This window comes from Carassius carassius, chromosome 2 (assembly GCF_963082965.1).
Source record: "Carassius carassius chromosome 2, fCarCar2.1, whole genome shotgun sequence".
Lineage (NCBI taxonomy): Eukaryota > Metazoa > Chordata > Actinopteri > Cypriniformes > Cyprinidae > Carassius > Carassius carassius.
The window spans coordinates 10917740-10936723 of NC_081756.1; the positions used below are offsets into that span (position 1 = coordinate 10917740).

Below are 18984 nucleotides of genomic sequence, written 5' to 3' on the forward strand. Positions count from 1 at the left end.
TACCGGTACTTAAAGAAACCTGGTACCGTCACATTTAAATTTTTTTAGTACCGACTTGGTACCGAAGTACCGGGTCTTTTGACAACACTAGTTACATCTATATTTTTTAATTAATTCTTTTAAAATTAATAGTGTACATATTTGGTTAAAATCGATTCCCTATTTCCATTTTCGAAACTTTTTTTGGTTGGTCCGATCGATTGTGTAATCGATTTTCGCACTAAAAGTGACAGCCCTTATATATATATATATATATATATATATATATATATATATATATACACACACATACAGTCGTGGCCAAAAGTTTTGAGAATTACATAAATATTAGTTTTCAAAAAGTTTGCTGCTAAACTGCTTTTAGATCTTTGTTTCAGTTGTTTCTGTGATGTACTGAAATATAATTACAAGCACTTCATACATTTCAAAGGCTTTTATCGACAATTAAATTACATTTATGCAAAGAATCAGTATTTGCAGTGTTGGCCCTTCTTTTTCAGGACCTCTGCAATTCGACTGGGCATGCTCTCAATCAACTTCTGGGCCAAATCCTGACTGATAGCAACCCATTCTTTCATAATCACTTCTTGGAGTTTGTCAGAATTAATGGGTTTTTGTTTGTCCACCCACCTCTTGAGGATTGACCACAAGTTCTCAATGGGATTAAGATCTGGGGAGTTTCCAGGCCATGGACCCAAAATTTCAACATTCTGGTCCCCGAGCCACTTAGTTATCACTTTTGCCTTATGGCACGGTGCTCCATCGTGCTGGAAAATGCATTGTTCTTCACCAAACTGTTGTTGGATTGCTTGAAGAAGTTGCTGTTGGAGGGTGTTTTGGTACCATTCTTTATTCATGGCTGTGTTTTTGGGCAGAATTGTGAGTGAGCCCACTCCATTGGATGAGAAGCAACACCACACATGAATGGTGTCAGGATGCTTTACTGTTGGCATGACACAGGACTGATGGTAGCGCTCACCTTTTCTTCTCCGGACAAGCCTTTTTCCAGATGCCCCAAACAATCGGAAAGGGGCTTCATCGGAGAATATGACTTTGCCCCAGTCCTCAGCAGTCCATTCACTATACTTTCTGCAGAAGATCAATCTGTCCCTGATGTTTTTTTTTGGAGAGAAGTGGCTTCTTTGCTGCCCTTCTTGACACCAGGCCATCTTCCAAAAGTCTTGGCCTCACTGTGCGTGCAGATGCGCTCACACCTGCCTGCTGCCATTCCTGAGCAAGCTCTGCACTGGTGGCACTCCGATCCCGCAGCTGAATCCTCTTTAGGAGACGATCCTGGCGCTTGCTGGACTTTCTTGGACGCCCTGAAGTCTTCTTTACAAGTATTGAACCTCTTTCCTTGAAGTTCTTCATGATCCTATAAATTGTTGATTTAGGTGCAATCTTAGTAGCCACAATATCCTTGCCTGTGAAGCCATTTTTATGCAACGCAATGATGGCTGCACGCGTTTCTTTGCAGGTCACCATGGTTAACAACGGAAGAACAATGATTTCAAGCATCACCCTCCTTTTAACATGTCAAGTCTGCCATTCTAACCCAATCAGCCTGACATAATGATCTCCAGCCTTGTGCTCGTCAACATTCTCACCTGAGTTAACAAGACGATTACTGAAATGATCTCAGCAGGTCCTTTAATGACAGCAATGAAATGCAGTGGAAAGTTTTTTTTGGGGATTAAGTTAATTTTCATGGCAAAGGACTATGCAATTCATCTGATCACTCTTCATAACATTCTGGAGTAAATGCAAATTGCTATTATAAAAACTTAAGCAGCAACTTTTCCAATTTCCAATATTTATGTAATTCTCAAAACATTTGGCCACGACTGTATATAAGGTTATATATATATATAATATTTCACAAGTCGTGCTGAGATCCATAGAATATTGACTCAGAATTCACTGAAATATTTTTTAACAGGCATGTGCACTGTCTATTCACAACATGAACATCTTAAAATGTTCAAATGAATATCATGATTAACCTGAAAAGGAGTTTTGTTTAGTTTTTTTAAACCCAGCCTTAGCAACGATTAAGCCATCTGTAGGTATTTTTCCCTCAAAGTATGAATGCATATAAACCTTTCTGGTTTATTTGAGAATCCCGACCAGCCCAATACAGCAATGTTGGCTGAATTGATGTTGTGAGTTTGAGATGGGACTGGCTCTGTTTATCTGGAGGATTGTTCAGGAAACTTCTCATACATTTGGTTTATTGAGGCTAGTAATGCAGAAATGACACATTTCACCTCTAAGTTTAGTTTGTCTGCTGTTTTTGTCCCTGTCAGTATCCCGAAGCTTCAGTGGATTTATAGGTGTCTCTGAACACCAGATGCCATGAGCTAACAATACAGCACATCCCTGCTTGAAGAGCAGATGGCTAGACCCTGTTTCTCCTTGAGGGAAATTATTGATCTATTTGGCCCTGCCTTTCTTCACAGTGTCCCTCTGATTAATGAAGCTCATGAACTTGGGAGAGAGACCTCCATTTTGATTTGTCCCTTGTGGCACACTTTAAGAACATGGCTGAGCAGAGGCGAGAACAGTAAGCATTAGTCTGATCAAAGATCAACACCTAGCAGAATGTCCAGAGCTGACCAGACCAGAAGAGAGAGTGATTGTGTTCTGTGTACACACTGTTGACCGTGCCTCATCATATGTTCTCTCAGTATTGTCAAGCTGTCAAGCTCCTGAAGTTTGCAGACGACACTACAGTCATCGGCCTCATTCAGGATGGTGACGAGTCTGCTTACAGACAGGAGGTTAAAGAGCTGGCTGTCTGGTGCAGTCTTAACAACCTGGAGCTGAACACGCTCAAAACAGTGGAGATGATTGTGGACTTTAGGAGAAACCCCCCTGCACTTTCCCCACTCACCATCATGAACAGCACTGTGGCTGCAGTGGAGTCATTCAGATTCCTGGGAACCACCATCTCTCAGGACCTGAAGTGGGACAATCACATTGGTTCCATTGTGAAAAAAGCCCAACAAAGGTTGTACTTCCTTCGCCAGCTGAGGAAGTTTAACCTGCCACAGGAGCTGCTGAAACAGTTCTACTCAGCCGTCATTGAGTCAGTCCTGTGTACTTCAATTACTGTCTGGTTTGGTTCAGCTACAAAATCAGATATCAGAAGACTACAGAGAACTGTTCGGACTGCTGAAAGGATTATTGGTGTTCCCCTGCCCACCCTCCAAGAACTGTACACATCCAGAGTGCGGAAAAGGACTCAGAAAATCACTCTGGATCCCTCACATACAAGTCACCCCATCTTTGAACTTTTGCCATCTGGCCGGCACCTCAGAGCCGCAAATACAAGAACAGCAAGGCACAAGAATAGTTTCTTCCCCCAGGCAATCTACCTCATGAACAGTTAAATGTTTCCCACTTAAACTTATGCTTATGCAAAAATGTGCAATATCCTTATATTTATTTGTTACCCCTCCATCCTAGAACATTCCTGCATCTCACTCAATCCTATTCCATTATAATTTATAGCACAATTGTTTATACACTTATTTATTTGCCAATTTGTAATTCTCCTGTAATTCTTTTTATTTTATTTATTTTATTTTATTTTTTGTCTGTGTGTTGTTGTCTCTGTGTACTGGAAGCTTATGTCACTAAAACAAATTCCTTGTATGCGCAAGCATACTTGGCAATAAAGCTCTTTCTGATTCTGATTGTCCATACCCTTGCTCATGCCACTTTCAGTATGGTGTGTGCATTATATTGGTACTGTATAATTTATTGACTGATATTACAGATTTTTTTCTCTATTGTCTATTTAATTGTGCATGCTTATTCCTCAATCCCCCCCCCCCCAATTAAAAAAAAACTTAAATTACTACAATAAAATTAAAGTTAATCTTTTAATACACCAATTTAAAAATGCAAAGAAATGCAATCTCTCTTTAGCAACTGTAAAAAATGAATATCCATTATCATACTTTATATTATAATGTTGCACCCAAATGCACTTAAACCAGATTATTGTATTTCTTATTTTTAGTGTTTTTTTTTTTTGTTTGTTTTGTTTTTTACAAAATAGTATAGAATTACAATATCAGCCATTTATCAGTTCAATTTATAATATGCATAAATATCATGAAAATAATTGTTGCCTTTTTGGTATGTCTGGGTTTTTGTGTATTTCTGTTGATCCAAATTTCTCAGTAACCCAATCTTTGCTAGATTGTTTGTCATTTTGTGTATATATTTTATACAAATAAATTATGAAGCTCAGCGATATTACAGATGATTGTCACTTATAGATGATTTCTTCTGTCTACTACAGATTATGTGTATTTTGAAAACTCCTCCAGTAACCCGTATCTGATTCGCCGAATAGAAGAACTTAACAAGGTGAGGTTGGAACCCGTTATGTTATATTCTTTCATAATTTTTTATCAAAAATATTGTGCTTGCTTTCTTTTTGATTCATGCATTTACTTATTATTGAGCAGTATGACAGCATACATTATTAATCTGACATTTCAACGTTCTTACAACCTAGAGTCAGACTGTGATTGGTTGGGGCGTTTGATGTCCACCAGTCATTTATCATCATACATCATCAATTGCATGTGCACTTTTAAACATTCCACTGAACATGGATGATTGACAATGTATGCCAGCTCTCTACTAATGCATTGTCACTCATGATAGTGTAACAGACTGTCTCTGTCACCTGCTCCCCTCTCCTGTGCATTGCTAATGCTCATCCATCATGCTGTTGTCTACCGATGCATGCTGGGCTGTGTTTGAGATGAAGATCTAGCCGTAAGACACTTACATAATGCTGAGAATGACACAGGCCTGTTTCCTGGAGCAGGGATTAAAACACTTTTATGTAACCTCATTTTGAAGGGCTATGAAGCTCAGCAGGATGGTTAAACTTATGGAAGTGGTGTCTGTGTTCAATATAGTCAGAATTCAGTGTTGTCTTGAAAATACGCAACTCTAATCCAGACAGTGTTGCATTAATGAGCAAGATGTGATTTTCATTTCCATATAGAGTGGTTCATTTTCAGTGCTGGAAAATGAGTAGGACTGTAGATATTAATAGGGCTCACAACTTTTTACTTGGCAGCTTAAATGTTGGTGCTAAATCATAGACAGTATCATTCAGTCCCACTTTTGGTGAAAGTTTACTTTAAAAGTTATACTTAAATTATAGGTTTTTAACAAGTCCATGACATGAAGACAGTAATAGCACTTAAAGTGCTTACTTCACACATTGTATAGAGAAAATGACTAGAAGTGTGATCTTTTTGTGAATGGTCTTTCTCACACTTTTTATCTTTGCATGTCTCCCTAAGACTGCCAATGGAAATGTAGAAGCCAAGGTGGTCTGTCTCTTCAGACGGAGAGATATATCTGCCAACCTGAACACACTGGCGGATAGCAATGCAAGTGAGTACCAAACTGTTTTAGTCTCCAGCAGTTCACACTTCTTCATCACATTTAAGATAAAGATATGGTGTCACAATGTAGATGTACTATTTGCAGTGAAACACCAACTCGGATTTACAGCTTTGAAAGGCAATGGGAGCAGCAATTAAGGCACCAAAGTGGATCAAACCATGTGTACTTAAGTCATACTACTTGCATGACCTTGTATTTTATGTATTTTAAGTCTTCAGTCTGAATGTAGAAGTAGGTCTCTGCAAGAAAATCTTAAGAATTGTTTTTAATATATAACCTTACTACTCCTCTATGAATTTGACCAATTAGTAGGCCCAGAATTTATATTGTACACTGAATTTGAGGGGAAATCTGTGGAATCATGCCAAACAGATTTGAAGTGGTCATGAAATCAAAAGTCAAGACTTTTTTTAATCATGTGACCTCATAATCTTTAATTTAAAATTTCAGCAATTTCTCAGTGGAGTAGTTCTAGTCTCTTGTGTTGATGGTTGAAAGTATAATCTAATTATCCAAAATATTTACTAAATAAACACGATAAGGGCAGTGCGTGTTTTGAATTGTGTGAATTTTCATTCTTCAGAAATCTGCGGAGCTTTCTATGAAGGTACAAAACAGAAGGTCTTAGCAGAAGGACACCAATCTACACAACGAGCAACAAACCTAGATCACATCCATTATAATTAGGGATGGACAGGATGGTCGGCTAGTGATGCAACACCAGATTTTGATTTTTATTCTCTTTTTTCAGCTATGCATTCAAGTTTTCTGAGAAGTTGCATCATTAAATTGGAAGTACTAGAATTATTATTTTTCTTTTTACTTTTTACTGCCAGACTTAATATCACATAGTTTAAGTAGTGTTTTGGGTATTACGTGTAATCCTTTTTTTCGTCTCCAGAAGATTGTTTTATGCAATAAAAGGCTACAGGTATTTAGCCCTATATATTTGTTGAGTATCTGTCAGTTGCCTTCTTGAAAGAACTTGCATTCTTGGATTCAGATCACGCAGTTGTTGGTCCCTGCACACATACAGATAATTGTCCATTGCGTCACACAAACTAAACATCTGAAAATGTCTTGAAACTAAAACCCGCTGTTATCCCATGTGAGTGCCCACTGAGAAATTCACCTGATAGGGTTACTCTGAGACCGACCCCCTGATTAGTCATTCAGACAACCCACTGACTAATTGATTTTGAAAATAAGTAGTTTTGCACATCCCACATGTCTGATAAAGATTTGTCATCTTACCTACATGCCCGAGGTAGTGGTTCATTTATATGTAAATTTTGTACTCGTGAACCACCATAAACCTGTTGTAATTGTCAGTGCAGCGCATATACCTAACAATTCCAGAGTAGGGTCAGGTTTGGGTTGAGGAGGTTTTATTGCATTGACATGGGCAGGAGTTAGCTTTTAAATCCTGTGCAGTCATGAGAGGTCAAGGTCTACTTGGCCGCCAGTTTAATTCTGAACCTATCCTCCTCTTTGTCGTGGCACTCTACAGCACCTACACTGTCCTGTTACACAAGATCAGGGTTCCCATTTACATCACGTCCTCCCTTCTCTACCTTCTGCCCATCTTCCTCCTTCCCCCTCCCTGAATGGGCTCCTCTGTGCTTATCCTCAGCTGCCATCCACCCTGTGCTCTCAGAACAAAAGAGCCTTCATGGGAGCCACCGGGCAATGGTGCTCAAAGGGTTAACATTAGGTTAACACTGTCTGGCTGCTGTCTTAGTGAAGGAGTTAAAGTGTTATTGAATGCATTTGTGTGTGTGTGTGTGTGTCTGGCTCTGAGAGTGTGCAAGTATGATGAATTTGTCGTACGTGTGTCTTGAGTGCTCATCTGCTTGTGCATGTGTGAAAGAGAGCTTGTGCCTTTTTATTTATTTTTTTAATGCATACTTGTGCATGATGGGGGGGGGGGGGGGGGGTGTTGCTCAATGGGGGGATGGGCGCCTCAGGTTTATTGCACAGGGTTTCCGAGTAAAGCTGGCAGGGACGCTTTGGCCAAGGGGAGAGAAAGGAGGGGGCAGGGCCACCAGGGTGACAGGAGGGGTTAATGGAAAGGGGTGTGGTTTGATTTCCCGCCCTCTTATTGACAGGGTTTCCTTCGCCTCTGTGCAGGGGTGGAGTCCGGTCAGATCGGCTGACAAAGTCCTGCCAAGTCACATGAGCATCTATTTAAGAAATTTCTCCATCAGCGTTGCAAATTGGGTGTTTAAGTCATGCTTTTGAAATCATCCAATTCGAGTCATTTTTAGTTGGACCTGCATAATAATGGTTTCCTTCTCTTATGAGTCAGCAGATCTCATGAAGGATGTTCAATTTACTTGTATATGAATGAGTTTGAAACCGATCACAACCATTACTAATAACTTAGTGATGTGTAAACTGTTAAGATTTTGTCTGTTTGTGTTCTGAGAGGAAGCTCGTTCAGATCAGAATTAATTGAGGCCATTAGAATCACACTCATATGTTTGTGTGTGCATTTTAGGAGACTTTGAAGAGGAGTCCAAGCAGCCTTCAATGTTAGAACAACAGAAACACCAGCTCAAGCACAGAGAACTGTTCCTGTCTCGACAGTTTGAGTCTCTCCCGGCCACACATATACGGTAAATTCACTCACAGACACAAACATATCTGGATTGAATGGTACAATTCCATCAGAGCCCAGACTAAGACTCTATATATATATAAGGCATTTGGTTTGTAGTGATAAAGTCCTATTTATACTGTGCATGTTTTCATTTTTTTCTACAGAGGAAAATGCAATGTCACACTCTTGAATGAGACTGATGTTTTAACTGGCTACCTAGAGAGAGAGGTAAGAGTCCACCTGCAGTACAAGAACACTCACTGTGTGGTTTATCATGGAGTGCCACAATACTACCACCATCATTAAAGCCATGATTGAAAGACAGGCCATAATATGACAATGCTGTAAGAGTGAGTCTCATGAAATTTGTTAGAAATATTGTCACGTTTTACCACTTACATTAAAACAAATGTTGATATTTTTTGAAGAATCAAGATAATTTCTCCTCCAATTTACATGATTCTAATGCAAAAAAAAATACAATTGATTTGTCAAGTGTGATTTTGATTTGTTGCAATGAATTTTTATTTGTATTTTCTTTTACTTTTTTGGGGACTGTAAAAGTTTACAAATATTTTTGAAAGAAGTCTCATGACTAAAAAAAACTCTGTTATAATTTAAAGTAACTTGTCTATTTTAATACATTTTAAGATGTAATTTATTCCTGTGATGGCAAATCCTAATTTTTAAGCATTTATTGCTCGAGTCTTTAGTTTCACATGATCTCTAGAAACATTTCCTATTATAATCAATGTTGAAAACAGTTGTGCTACTTTATATTTTTGTGAAAACCATGATTTGTTTTTTTTTTTAGGATTTTTATGAATTGAAACAATTTATTTAAAATTGAAATCTTTTGTAACATTATAAGCACTGAATGAAAGTTTAAAACAAAACAAAAAGCTGACTGACCCTAAATTTTGAACAGTAGTAGTACTTTTTTTTCTGTCGTTTCAAGGGCAAACAAAATTGTTAGATTTAGGGAACGCTTTTTACCAAATGGCCAACTGTGTGAAGTGTTTGTGTTTTATAATGTGTGTTCGTTCTGTAGGACTGTTTCTTCTACTCTCTGGTGTTTGACCCGGTGCAGAAGACCCTGCTGGCTGACCAGGGCGAGATCAGAGTGGGATCCAAATACCAGGCAGAGATCCCTGACAAACTGGATGAAGGTCAGAAGGTTTTAATGTCGCTACACCTTGGTGTTACTAAAACATGGTCGTTTTGTTGTTGAAAACTCCATCGATTTCCATGAAGCTCTAGTAGTGGCATTATCAGACATCTGATGCTGAAGCAGCTGCAGTGTTTACATTGTGTCCTACTCGCACATGATTCTCATCACAATATTGCGTCAGTACTTCAGGTCCTGGTGTTGATGTTTTCACGACACATTTTAGGAAGAGATGTTGAAGGCTAATTCAAAACCAGTCGTTAGTAAATGCAATGTTTTCCACCTTATTAGTTGATTCAGACAGTCGAGTGCAGGAGAAGCTTGAGACAAAGGTTTGGGATCCTAATAACCAGCTGAAGGATCCTCAGATAGACCAGTTCCTGGTGGTGGCACGGTTAGTATTTCACTGTTAATTAAAATTCTATTTTTACATTTTTATTGCGCAGTAGCATGATGTCAATTCAAATATTGTGTATTTTAGGGCTGTTGGTACATTTGCACGTGCACTAGACTGCAGCAGTTCAATCCGCCAACCCAGTCTACACATGAGCGCAGCGGCAGCATCTAGAGACATTACACTGGTGAGAGAACTGAAGCATCCAATCACTCTCTCTTCCTCAGCTACTCACAGGAGCATTTCATTCACTTCCCTCAGTTTTCATGCACATCTGATGCTCACACTGTCCCCTCTGTCTATAGTTCCACGCCATGGACACCCTGCAGAAGAATGGCTATGATCTCGCCCAGGCCATGTCGATGCTGGTGCCTCAGGGTGGCCCGGTGCTGTGCAGGGATGAGATGGAAGAGTGGAGCGCCTCAGAGGCCATGCTGTTCGAGGAGGCTCTAGAGAAATACGGCAAAGACTTCAATGACATTCGCCAAGACTTTGTGAGTTTAAGACGCTATACTTGAGCATTTGCTCTCATACACACTGCATTATTTGGAAAAGCTCAAGTTTTAAATGAACATTTATGTATTGTCCCGCAGTTGCCCTGGAAGTCATTAGCTAGTGTGGTCCAGTTCTACTACATGTGGAAGACTACTGATCGTTACATCCAGCAGGTACAAACTTTTTTTTTTTTTTTTTTTTACAAAATAAATCTTGATGTTAACATTTATGCATGCATACGTCATTTTAAATGTTATTTAAACCATGTTTTTCTTATCAGAAAAGACTAAAGGCTGCAGAGGCTGACAGCAAGCTGAAGCAGGTGTACATCCCCACCTAGTGAGTATTTAAGGTCACTGCACTTTTTTGTGTGTGTGTGTGAATTTAGTGGCATTTTCCAAATTCATGCCACAAATTGGTGCCCCTTTAGAGTTTAGTTTCCTAATATAAATAATAATATTTTTATACAAATAAAGGCTTAAAGTGAATTTTTAAATGGATTACAGTTTTAAAGTTTGGGTTTCAAAAGATTTAAAGAAGTGAAAGAAGTGTCTTGTGCTCACCACGGCTGCATTTATTTGATCATTAATAAATTAAAATATAAAAATATGTATGTAATGAAAATTTAAAAAAATATTTATGTAGTGAAATATCATCACAATTTAAAATATTTTTAATAGTTTTCTATTTTAATATATATTTCAAAATGTATTTTTTTCCTTTGATGGAATTCAGCTTCAGTGTCTTCAGTATCACATAATCCTTCAGAAACCATTATAATATGCTGATTTGATGTGGAAGAAACATCTTCTTAATCATCTTGAAAACAGCTGCTTAATATTTTTGTCGAGACTATGATGATTTTGTTTTCAGGAATCAGGATTCAAGGGTTTTGTCATATGTGCAGGAAACACTATATTACACTTTATAATGAAATTCTTACTCTGAGATTCCTCTGGCAGCCTGGACATAAATTTGAGGACAAAATACACAAGTACTTAATACAAAAGTTACACAATTACAAAAGTATTAGTGTAGTGTGTGCATATACAAGTGTGAATGTGTAGTGTAGACATATAAACAGTATATAAAAATGTAAGCAAACAGTATTTGTACATTTATATATGTGACCCTGGTCCACAAAACCAGTCTTAAGTCACTGGGGTATATTTTTTGGCAATAGCCAAAAAAAAAAACATTGTATGGGCCAAATATCAATTTTTCTTTTAAGCCAAAAATCATTAGGATATTAAGTAAAGATCATGTTCCATTAAGATATTTTGTAAATTACCGTAAATATATCAATACATTTTAAATTTTATTCATTTAACAGACGCTTTTATCCAAAGTGACTTACAGTGCATTCATGCTATACATTTTTTTTTAAATCAGTATGTGTGTTCCCTGGGAATAGAACCCACAACCTTTTGCGCACCTAACACAATGCTCTACCACTGAGCCACAGGAATACACGTAATTTTTGATCAGTAATATGCATTACTAAGAATTCCTCTGGACAACTTCAAAGGTGATTTTCTCAGTGTTTTGATTTTTATTTTATTTTTTGCACCCTCATATTCCAGATTTTCATATAGTTGTATCACGGCCAAATATTGTCAGATCCTAATAAAGGATACATCAATGGAAAGCTTATTTATTCAATACTATTTCAATAGTAGTGTCAAACTATTAATGAACGCAAAATTAGCACAGAATGAAAAGTAGGCATTTACTTAAATATTCTATTGTATGTATTCATTTTATGTTAGGTGAAGATTAAATTATTTTTTTCTGCTGTTGGAGAATCTAAATTTCGTTCTCTCCCTCAGCACCAAACCCAACCCAAACCAGATCAGTGCACCTGGAAGTAAACCTGGCATGAATGGTGCCACTGGTTACCAGAAAGGTCTCAGTTGTGAAAGCTGCCACAGTGAGTGAACTCAAGTATTTAGATATAAGCTCAATTATTCCTTTGCGTTACAATGAATGTATTGATGAGTCTGACTTGCTACTCTTCCAGCTGCTCAGTCCCAGCAGTGGTACGCATGGGGTCCTCCCAACATGCAGTGCCGACTATGTGCATCCTGTTGGATTTACTGGAAAAAGTATGGTGGTCTTAAGACCCCTACTCAACTAGAGGGCGCCACAAGAACTGGCTCAGTATGTTAACCGTGTCTTTTTTGATGTTTTAAAATATTAAGGTTAAATGCATACAAAAATCAACGGTGAGAAATCTAGTTGGTTTCATTAATCATCTTGGTGGCTAAATTATTCAGGTCAGTCATTTTAAATGGACACGTTTTTAAGCTAGATGGAGATAGAAAATTGGCAAATTGATTAATGAACATTTATATCTTTCCAATAGGATGCAGCTCCACGTGGTCACATGACCCGCCAGGAGGTACAGGGCATGTCTCCGTTTACCAGCAGCGCAGGAAGAGCTAAACTTCTGGCTAAAAATCGTCAGACCTTCATCCTGCAGACCACTAAACTCACTCGAATTGCCCGTCGGGTGTGTCAGGACATCCTGCAGTCCCACCGAGCAGCCCGCCGCCCCTACGCTTCCATTAACGCCAATGCTGTCAAAGCAGAGTGTGAGTAGTCAATTACAAACATAAAAACTTGTGGTTGTTTTTTTCTTTCTTTTTCGCTCAGTTTTCTATGCAGTAGCATAAACCTCTTTGAATTTTATCTCGATAGTCTTTTTTGACTGCTTTTTTCCCTTCTATTTTAGGTATGATAAGACTTCCTAAAGCAGCAAAGGGTGCTATGAAGAACCGCACTATTCCTCGACCGTCCCTCATCAATATAGTTAAAGAATTGGGTATGGCTTCAGTATTCAATCAAATCGTAAATAGGGATAGAAAATCATTATTTTAACATCCGAAATATAGCATGAATCACTTTTAAGGGTGTGAAAAATGAGACATAGAAGTGAATTAAATTGTTTGGCACAATACTTCCTCAAAATACACAGGAGAAATATTTGAAAACTGATCATTTGACTTTTTAGATTTGAATATTTTGAGTAATTGTGCTTGTTTTATTCTTCAGCTCTTCAAGCTCCTTTGAAACTCAAAGCCCCTCGAGGTGCTCCAACCCCTATCAACCGTAACCAGGTTAACCAGCCTCGGAGCACATCTGCTCTACTGGGCAAGAGACCATTCGAAAATGTGAGTATTACATACAAAGATGAGGAAGATAAAATAATGTACATAGATCTAAGCTCTCTCATTGGATGCAGGCTGGAAGTCATTCCTTGTCCACCAATGGAAGACCCTTCGCATTGGGAATGAGAGCAGCCACCCAGTCAGTCATTAAGAGACAGAAGGTCAGTCAAGGAGATGCTCCGAATCCAGTCGTGTTTGTGGCTACGAAAGACACCAGGTTTGTTTCTAAAACATCTGATTGACATTTTTTCGCTTTTTCCCTGAGACTAATTCTATGTGTATGTGGTTTACAGAGCCCTAAGGAAACACCTCACTCAGTCAGAGATGAGGCGGGCGGCCAGAAAACCACACCTCTCGGTCAGAATCAAACTTCCCGTGCCGCCCCGGCCGCTTCCTGTACCCATCATACCCTCCAGCACCAGCGAGCCAATCGTGTTGGAGGACTGAGCAATATTCCAGTAGACCACATCCATTGCCAGAGCATGTTAAGCCTGCCATCGTCAACTGTTCTTCTCTATTCCTCTTCTTCTTCTGTTGTCCCCCCCACCCCCCCCCCCCCCGATCCCATACACACACTCGGGAATATGATAAAGCGCATACTCTTACACCAGCATACACCACACTTCATAGTGTTTTACTCCCAGTGTTATAGTTTAAGGGTTCTGGTGCCCTGCTGGCCCAATGCTTTTTTTAAATGCAAATCCTTTTAACTGTGTAATTTAAAGCAAATCATGTTCATTCTAAGATTGTGGAGAAGCACACTTTATTTTTCTCCAGTTCTGTCATTATTTGTATAAATATTAACAGGATTTTTCAAGAGTTTGATTCTTGTGTGTATGGAAATTGGGATTTAAATGTGTGAGGGGAGTACATGGTCTTTTTACCATCATTTTCTTAATTTCTTAGGTCGCATATGTTAAAAACATAAGCCACCCTTTTTCATGCTTTATAGACAAATGATTGCGCTGCTCCTTTTATTTCAGCCAGTACTCGTGGTTCTTGTCTTTCAGGCCTAGCTGAATTGTGGAAAGATGGAATCATGGAATGCGTTGCAGCAAAGTATTGTTCATAATACAGCAGACCTGCAGTTGAGTTGGTTTACTGATAGGAAGTTTCTCAGACTCAATATTGTTTTTGGTTTTTTTTTTGTGATCATGGATCCAAAACTCCTGCAGTGTAGCTACTCCAGTCAGTGATATTTTAAGGTCTTAGTATGAAAAAATATTTTTGACTATTTAGGAAGGGTTCTGGTTGTAGTAAAGTGATTGAAGGCAAATCTTCATGAATGTAAGGCAAATCTTGGTTTGAGGTGGTTTGATGTCGCAATCAGTTTGGCCTGTTTCGTACCTCAATAATCGAGCCTTTCCATATATATCATGAACAAAGCCATAAAAGTTTGTTTTTCACATTTGCTGTTTTTCTAAACAAGTCGATGCCCTTGCATTCGTGTTATGAAGGTCCTGTGGGCTACTGGGAAGCTGTTAGCAATTGTAGATAATGAGAGAGGGAAAATGTTTTTGAGTTTTTCTAGTAAAGACTCTACTATAGGCTGAAATTGATCCATATTTCCCACTCAAGTGTTTTTTCTTTTTTAACTGGATCCAGTGAGATGAAAAATGTTTTGGGAGTTTTCCTAGACATGGCTTAACTATAGGCTCATATTGAAACATATTTTTGCCTTATGATTAAGCTTTTTTTCTTTTTTTGAGCTGAACGGTTGGTCTTTTTTGACAGATTTCTTGGCTTGTTGAGATTAGTCAACACAAAATTTCATTGTAAATTGTTCCCGATTAGGGGTTTTGTAATGTTTCTTAAAAGGAGCGTGCACTGCACATTAAAGACACAAATAAATGTTAACATTTCCCGTTTTAATTGTCACCCGTTTTTTTATGAAGGGGTTTTGTGACCCCAAAATGTTTGGGGAAAAAAAAAAATCTTAACATTGATCTCCATTATGGCATAGAGTTTGGGGTAGGGAAGACTGGATGATTTTAGAGTTTGATTCAAGGATGTGCAGGATTTCATTTTGTATATCAATGAGAAATTTCTTTCAACTCAAAATTCAAATTTTGTTTTTAATATTCCAGTGTCTCTGTATCCTTTAATGTATCTTGTGATAAGAAAATAAAGATTTTTTGTTTGTGGTCCTAAATAGGCAATGTTTCATGCATTTTAAAAGCTGTTACATGGGTACTGATTTATTTGCACTTGCAGTGGACCTTATTCATGGTAAACACCTTTTTTTCGTGAATGAAAACGAGGCTGTAAAGTGTAAACGTCCAGTTGGTTTGTACAGTTGTGTAACTTTAGATGATTTAACTGATGTAATATTGAAAATGCTTATTTCCAAAAACATGTCTGTGACAAAAATGTGCAGTGAATTAAACGTGATATAAAACCTTTAAACAATTCATTGTATTGCCTCGTTTTCATTTAATGAAATAAAAATAATTTACTTGCCCTCAATTTGTTCTAAACTTGTATGAGTATCTTTCTTCAGTTGAACACGAAATAAGATATTTTGAAGAATGTGGGTAACCAAACACTTTCTGGTCCCCATTCATTTTCCTAGTATTTTCTCTCCATACTATGGAAGTTAATGGGGACCAGCAAATGTTCTGTCTTTTATGTTCAGCTGAACAAAGAGAAAACGCGCGTTTAGAACAACTTAAGGCTAAGGAAACGATTAGATGGGTTTTTTCTCTTTGGGGTGAACTATCCTATCAACGTTGCTTTGCTAATTTAATAAACCAAGAACTTTCTTCAAAAGTTGTTTATTATTGGGTTGCCCAAACGTAGTACGTAGTAAACTTAGTAAACGTAGCACATTAATATAAAAATCTATGATTTAAGGCCACAGACTCGTCCAATCAGTTGAAACGGTCACATTCCAAAAATTATATTAATAACTTTTAATATAGCTAGTAAACTAGTTTGACATATCTGCTGTCAAGGTTTGATTGTTTATTTTCAAAGTTATTTCAGTGGCAAAATGTAAGACTGTAATAGTCCATATTGTTTGCTGGAAAAGAATATCCTCATCTCAAGCCTCACAATAAACATAATACAAAGACTCGATCTGCACTTCACAGACAAGCGCTCAATTATCAGCTCGAGGTGTGATGCGGTAATGATACAGGATGGGCCTGTGTGTATATTCGGAGTTCGCTCTTTGAAGTCGGTTAACAAGATACTTTTCAAATGTTTATCGCAGTAGATTCTGCAAGGCAGCGGCGATATCCCAATTTGATCAAATTCAAAACACCCACTGCAGACGAACGCATCATCACTTCAGACTACTTCCAAATTGAATTGCCGGTCAACGACGGCAGACCCGATTGGCTGATTCGAACGTTCACGCTTCACAGCTGATTCATATTCTAAAGGGAACGCGGAAACGGAATCCGGGTCTGCTTTAAAACAACAGGGCGAACAGTTGTCGGTACGGGGGACTTGTCAGGCACAGGGTGTAGTCCGCGTCTTTCATCTGGGATAGTGCAACGGAGCCAAGTGTTTGGGTGTTTTGTTGCTTTAAAGTCGCTTTTTAAACTACAAGATACCACGTTTTGTTGGGTGCCGTTGAGTTTTGTAAAGCAACTTAAAACCACAGTGATGTTTGAGGTAAGCTGTTATTGTCTTCCTTTTCGCGTTTTTATTGGCACCATCTGTCTCGAATTATTAGTTAAAGCGTCTCAAAGAAAGCACTGAGTAACTCTTACTAGGATCACTGAGATGTCCATTATCAGAAAACTGCAAAAAAAAAGTCTTCTATGCTTTCTAGTAAACTGAAAAATGAGCTGACTATGGTTCCTATGGTAGGCTGATGATGATATTTAAAATTTTAGGCAGTGGTAACATGCATTATCTATGCAATGGGCAAGTGTTGTGGTGGGATTTTTTTTTTTTTTTTTTTTTTTTTTTTTTTTTTTTTTTGTGTGTGTCCTAAAAAGCTATCTTTACCCTTATTTTCCAGACCAGTCAGGATGACCTGTTTCTGTTCCCCACTCAAGGCCAGAATGAGGCCTTCTTCCCGGAGGAGGGTTTAGGCAGTGGGAGCTTGTCTCTTGCCGAGGCCTTGCTTCCTCTAGTTGAGTCCCCATCGCCCCCAATGACGCCCTGGCTCTGCTCCACCCGCTATAAGACCGAACTGTGCAGCCGCTATGCTGAGACTGGTACCTGCAAGTATGCAGAACGCTGCCAGTTTGCCCACGGCCTCCATGATCTCCATGTACCCTCCCGTCATCCCAAGTACAAAACCGAGCTGTGTCGTACCTACCACACCGCTGGCTACTGCGTTTATGGCACTCGTTGTCTCTTTGTGCACAGCCTTAAAGAGCAGAGGCCCACCCGTCCCCGTCGCAAGAATGTGCCTTGCCGTACCTATCGTGCATTTGGGGTTTGCCCCTTTGGTACCAGATGTCACTTCCTGCATGTTGAGGGTGGCTCTGAATCAGATGGTGGAGAGGAGCGAACCTGGCAACCTCCATCACAATCCCAAGAGTGGAAGCCTCAAGGTGCCCTCTGTCGCACCTTCAGCTCATTCGGTTTCTGTCTCTATGGCACCCGTTGTCGATTCCAACATGGGCTTCCGAACACTATCAAAGGTCTTAACTCCAACCACACATCCTGGCCTCATCAGATGACCAATGGGGGATCTCTTTCGCCTGCCTCAGACATGTGCTCTTCACCATCCCCACCATCCTCATCCCCTCCATCTGCGCTGGCTTCACCGGTGTACCCTGATGGCTCTGGTCCAGTCACTCCACCATCGGTGGAAGAAGTGGCCAACAATGCTTTCACCTTCAGCAGTCAACATCTGAATGACCTGCTGCTCCCTCTGGCCCTTCGGCTCCAGCAGTTAGAGTACGCTGCCAATGCTGGTCCTCAAGACACTCTGGACAAGCCCCGGTTGCCATGAAGTCTGTGGCATGATCCTAACTGCTAAAGCTTTATCTGTGACTGAATTCATATTTAACCTTGTTTTTATTTTGTTTTTTAGTCGTGTACAGTGTCACTTTGCTACTTGTTTTTAAACCGCCTTTTGAGACCGATTCTTGATGTTTGCTTTTATTTCTTAATTCAAGTGTCATGTACTTCTAAGGCCACTTATTTTTGACTGCCTGAAGTGTAAAATTGAGACTTTATTTTACTGTTGTGTGTATGACTTTCACTATGCATGTTTCTAATTTAAGGATTTTTAAACTCCATGACCTTTTAAATTATTTTGGAAACGTCAGCATTCATGGATCTCAATAAAACCTCCTAAAATGATTTGCTGTGTGGTTTGTCTTTCATGACACTCTAGTGGTGACTGAACATTTTTGAAAACTTTTGGTGTGAAAGTCCAAGGTGTGATATTTTAGGGGGGGGGGGCAATTCTCTCTCGGATGTAGTCTTGTCTGTAACTATGGTTTTCAGTCAGGAGAGGGAGGGTTTTTTTTTTGTTTTTTTTTTAATAAATTGATTTACCCTACAGCTATTTTGAACAAGTCCCTTTTATACACTGGAAGTGTTAAATATTATTACAATCCCATCTAAAATATTGTACTTTTCTTCTCTACTGCCAAAGTACTTTTGGATTTACAACACAGAAGAAAAACAGAAGTTGGTTGTAGAGCAGGGGTTTCCAAACTCCATTCTGGAGGGATGGTGTCCTGCAGAGCTTAGTTCCAACCCTAATTAAGCACACTGGAACCAGTTAATCAAGGTCTTG

General features: G+C 38.9%; 2 protein-coding genes across 2 annotated transcripts in view; both read left to right on the forward strand.

Annotated features, from left to right (window-relative positions):
- LOC132102502 (metastasis-associated protein MTA2-like) overlaps positions 1-15682 on the forward strand; it is a 33198-nt gene extending 17516 nt beyond the window's left edge. The window contains exons 2-18 of the mRNA XM_059507260.1: positions 4313-4380; positions 5337-5430; positions 7943-8060; positions 8209-8272; positions 9096-9213; positions 9504-9606; positions 9694-9793; positions 9912-10100; positions 10200-10274; positions 10382-10440; positions 11931-12031; positions 12122-12261; positions 12467-12695; positions 12836-12925; positions 13156-13274; positions 13346-13488; positions 13565-15682. Of these exons, the coding sequence (XP_059363243.1) occupies positions 4313-4380; positions 5337-5430; positions 7943-8060; positions 8209-8272; positions 9096-9213; positions 9504-9606; positions 9694-9793; positions 9912-10100; positions 10200-10274; positions 10382-10440; positions 11931-12031; positions 12122-12261; positions 12467-12695; positions 12836-12925; positions 13156-13274; positions 13346-13488; positions 13565-13718 (1964 nt within the window). The 3' untranslated portion in view covers positions 13719-15682. The remainder of the gene's footprint in view (positions 1-4312; positions 4381-5336; positions 5431-7942; positions 8061-8208; positions 8273-9095; positions 9214-9503; positions 9607-9693; positions 9794-9911; positions 10101-10199; positions 10275-10381; positions 10441-11930; positions 12032-12121; positions 12262-12466; positions 12696-12835; positions 12926-13155; positions 13275-13345; positions 13489-13564) is intronic.
- Positions 15683-16692: 1010 nt separating this feature from the next.
- Positions 16693-18327, forward strand: LOC132102518 (mRNA decay activator protein ZFP36L2-like). Its single transcript, XM_059507261.1, has 2 exons — positions 16693-16892; positions 17245-18327. The coding sequence occupies exons 1-2, from the start codon at positions 16884-16886 to the stop codon at positions 18187-18189; spliced, it is 954 nt and encodes a 317-aa protein (XP_059363244.1). The 5' UTR covers positions 16693-16883; the 3' UTR covers positions 18190-18327.
- Positions 18328-18984: the final 657 nt, after the last annotated feature.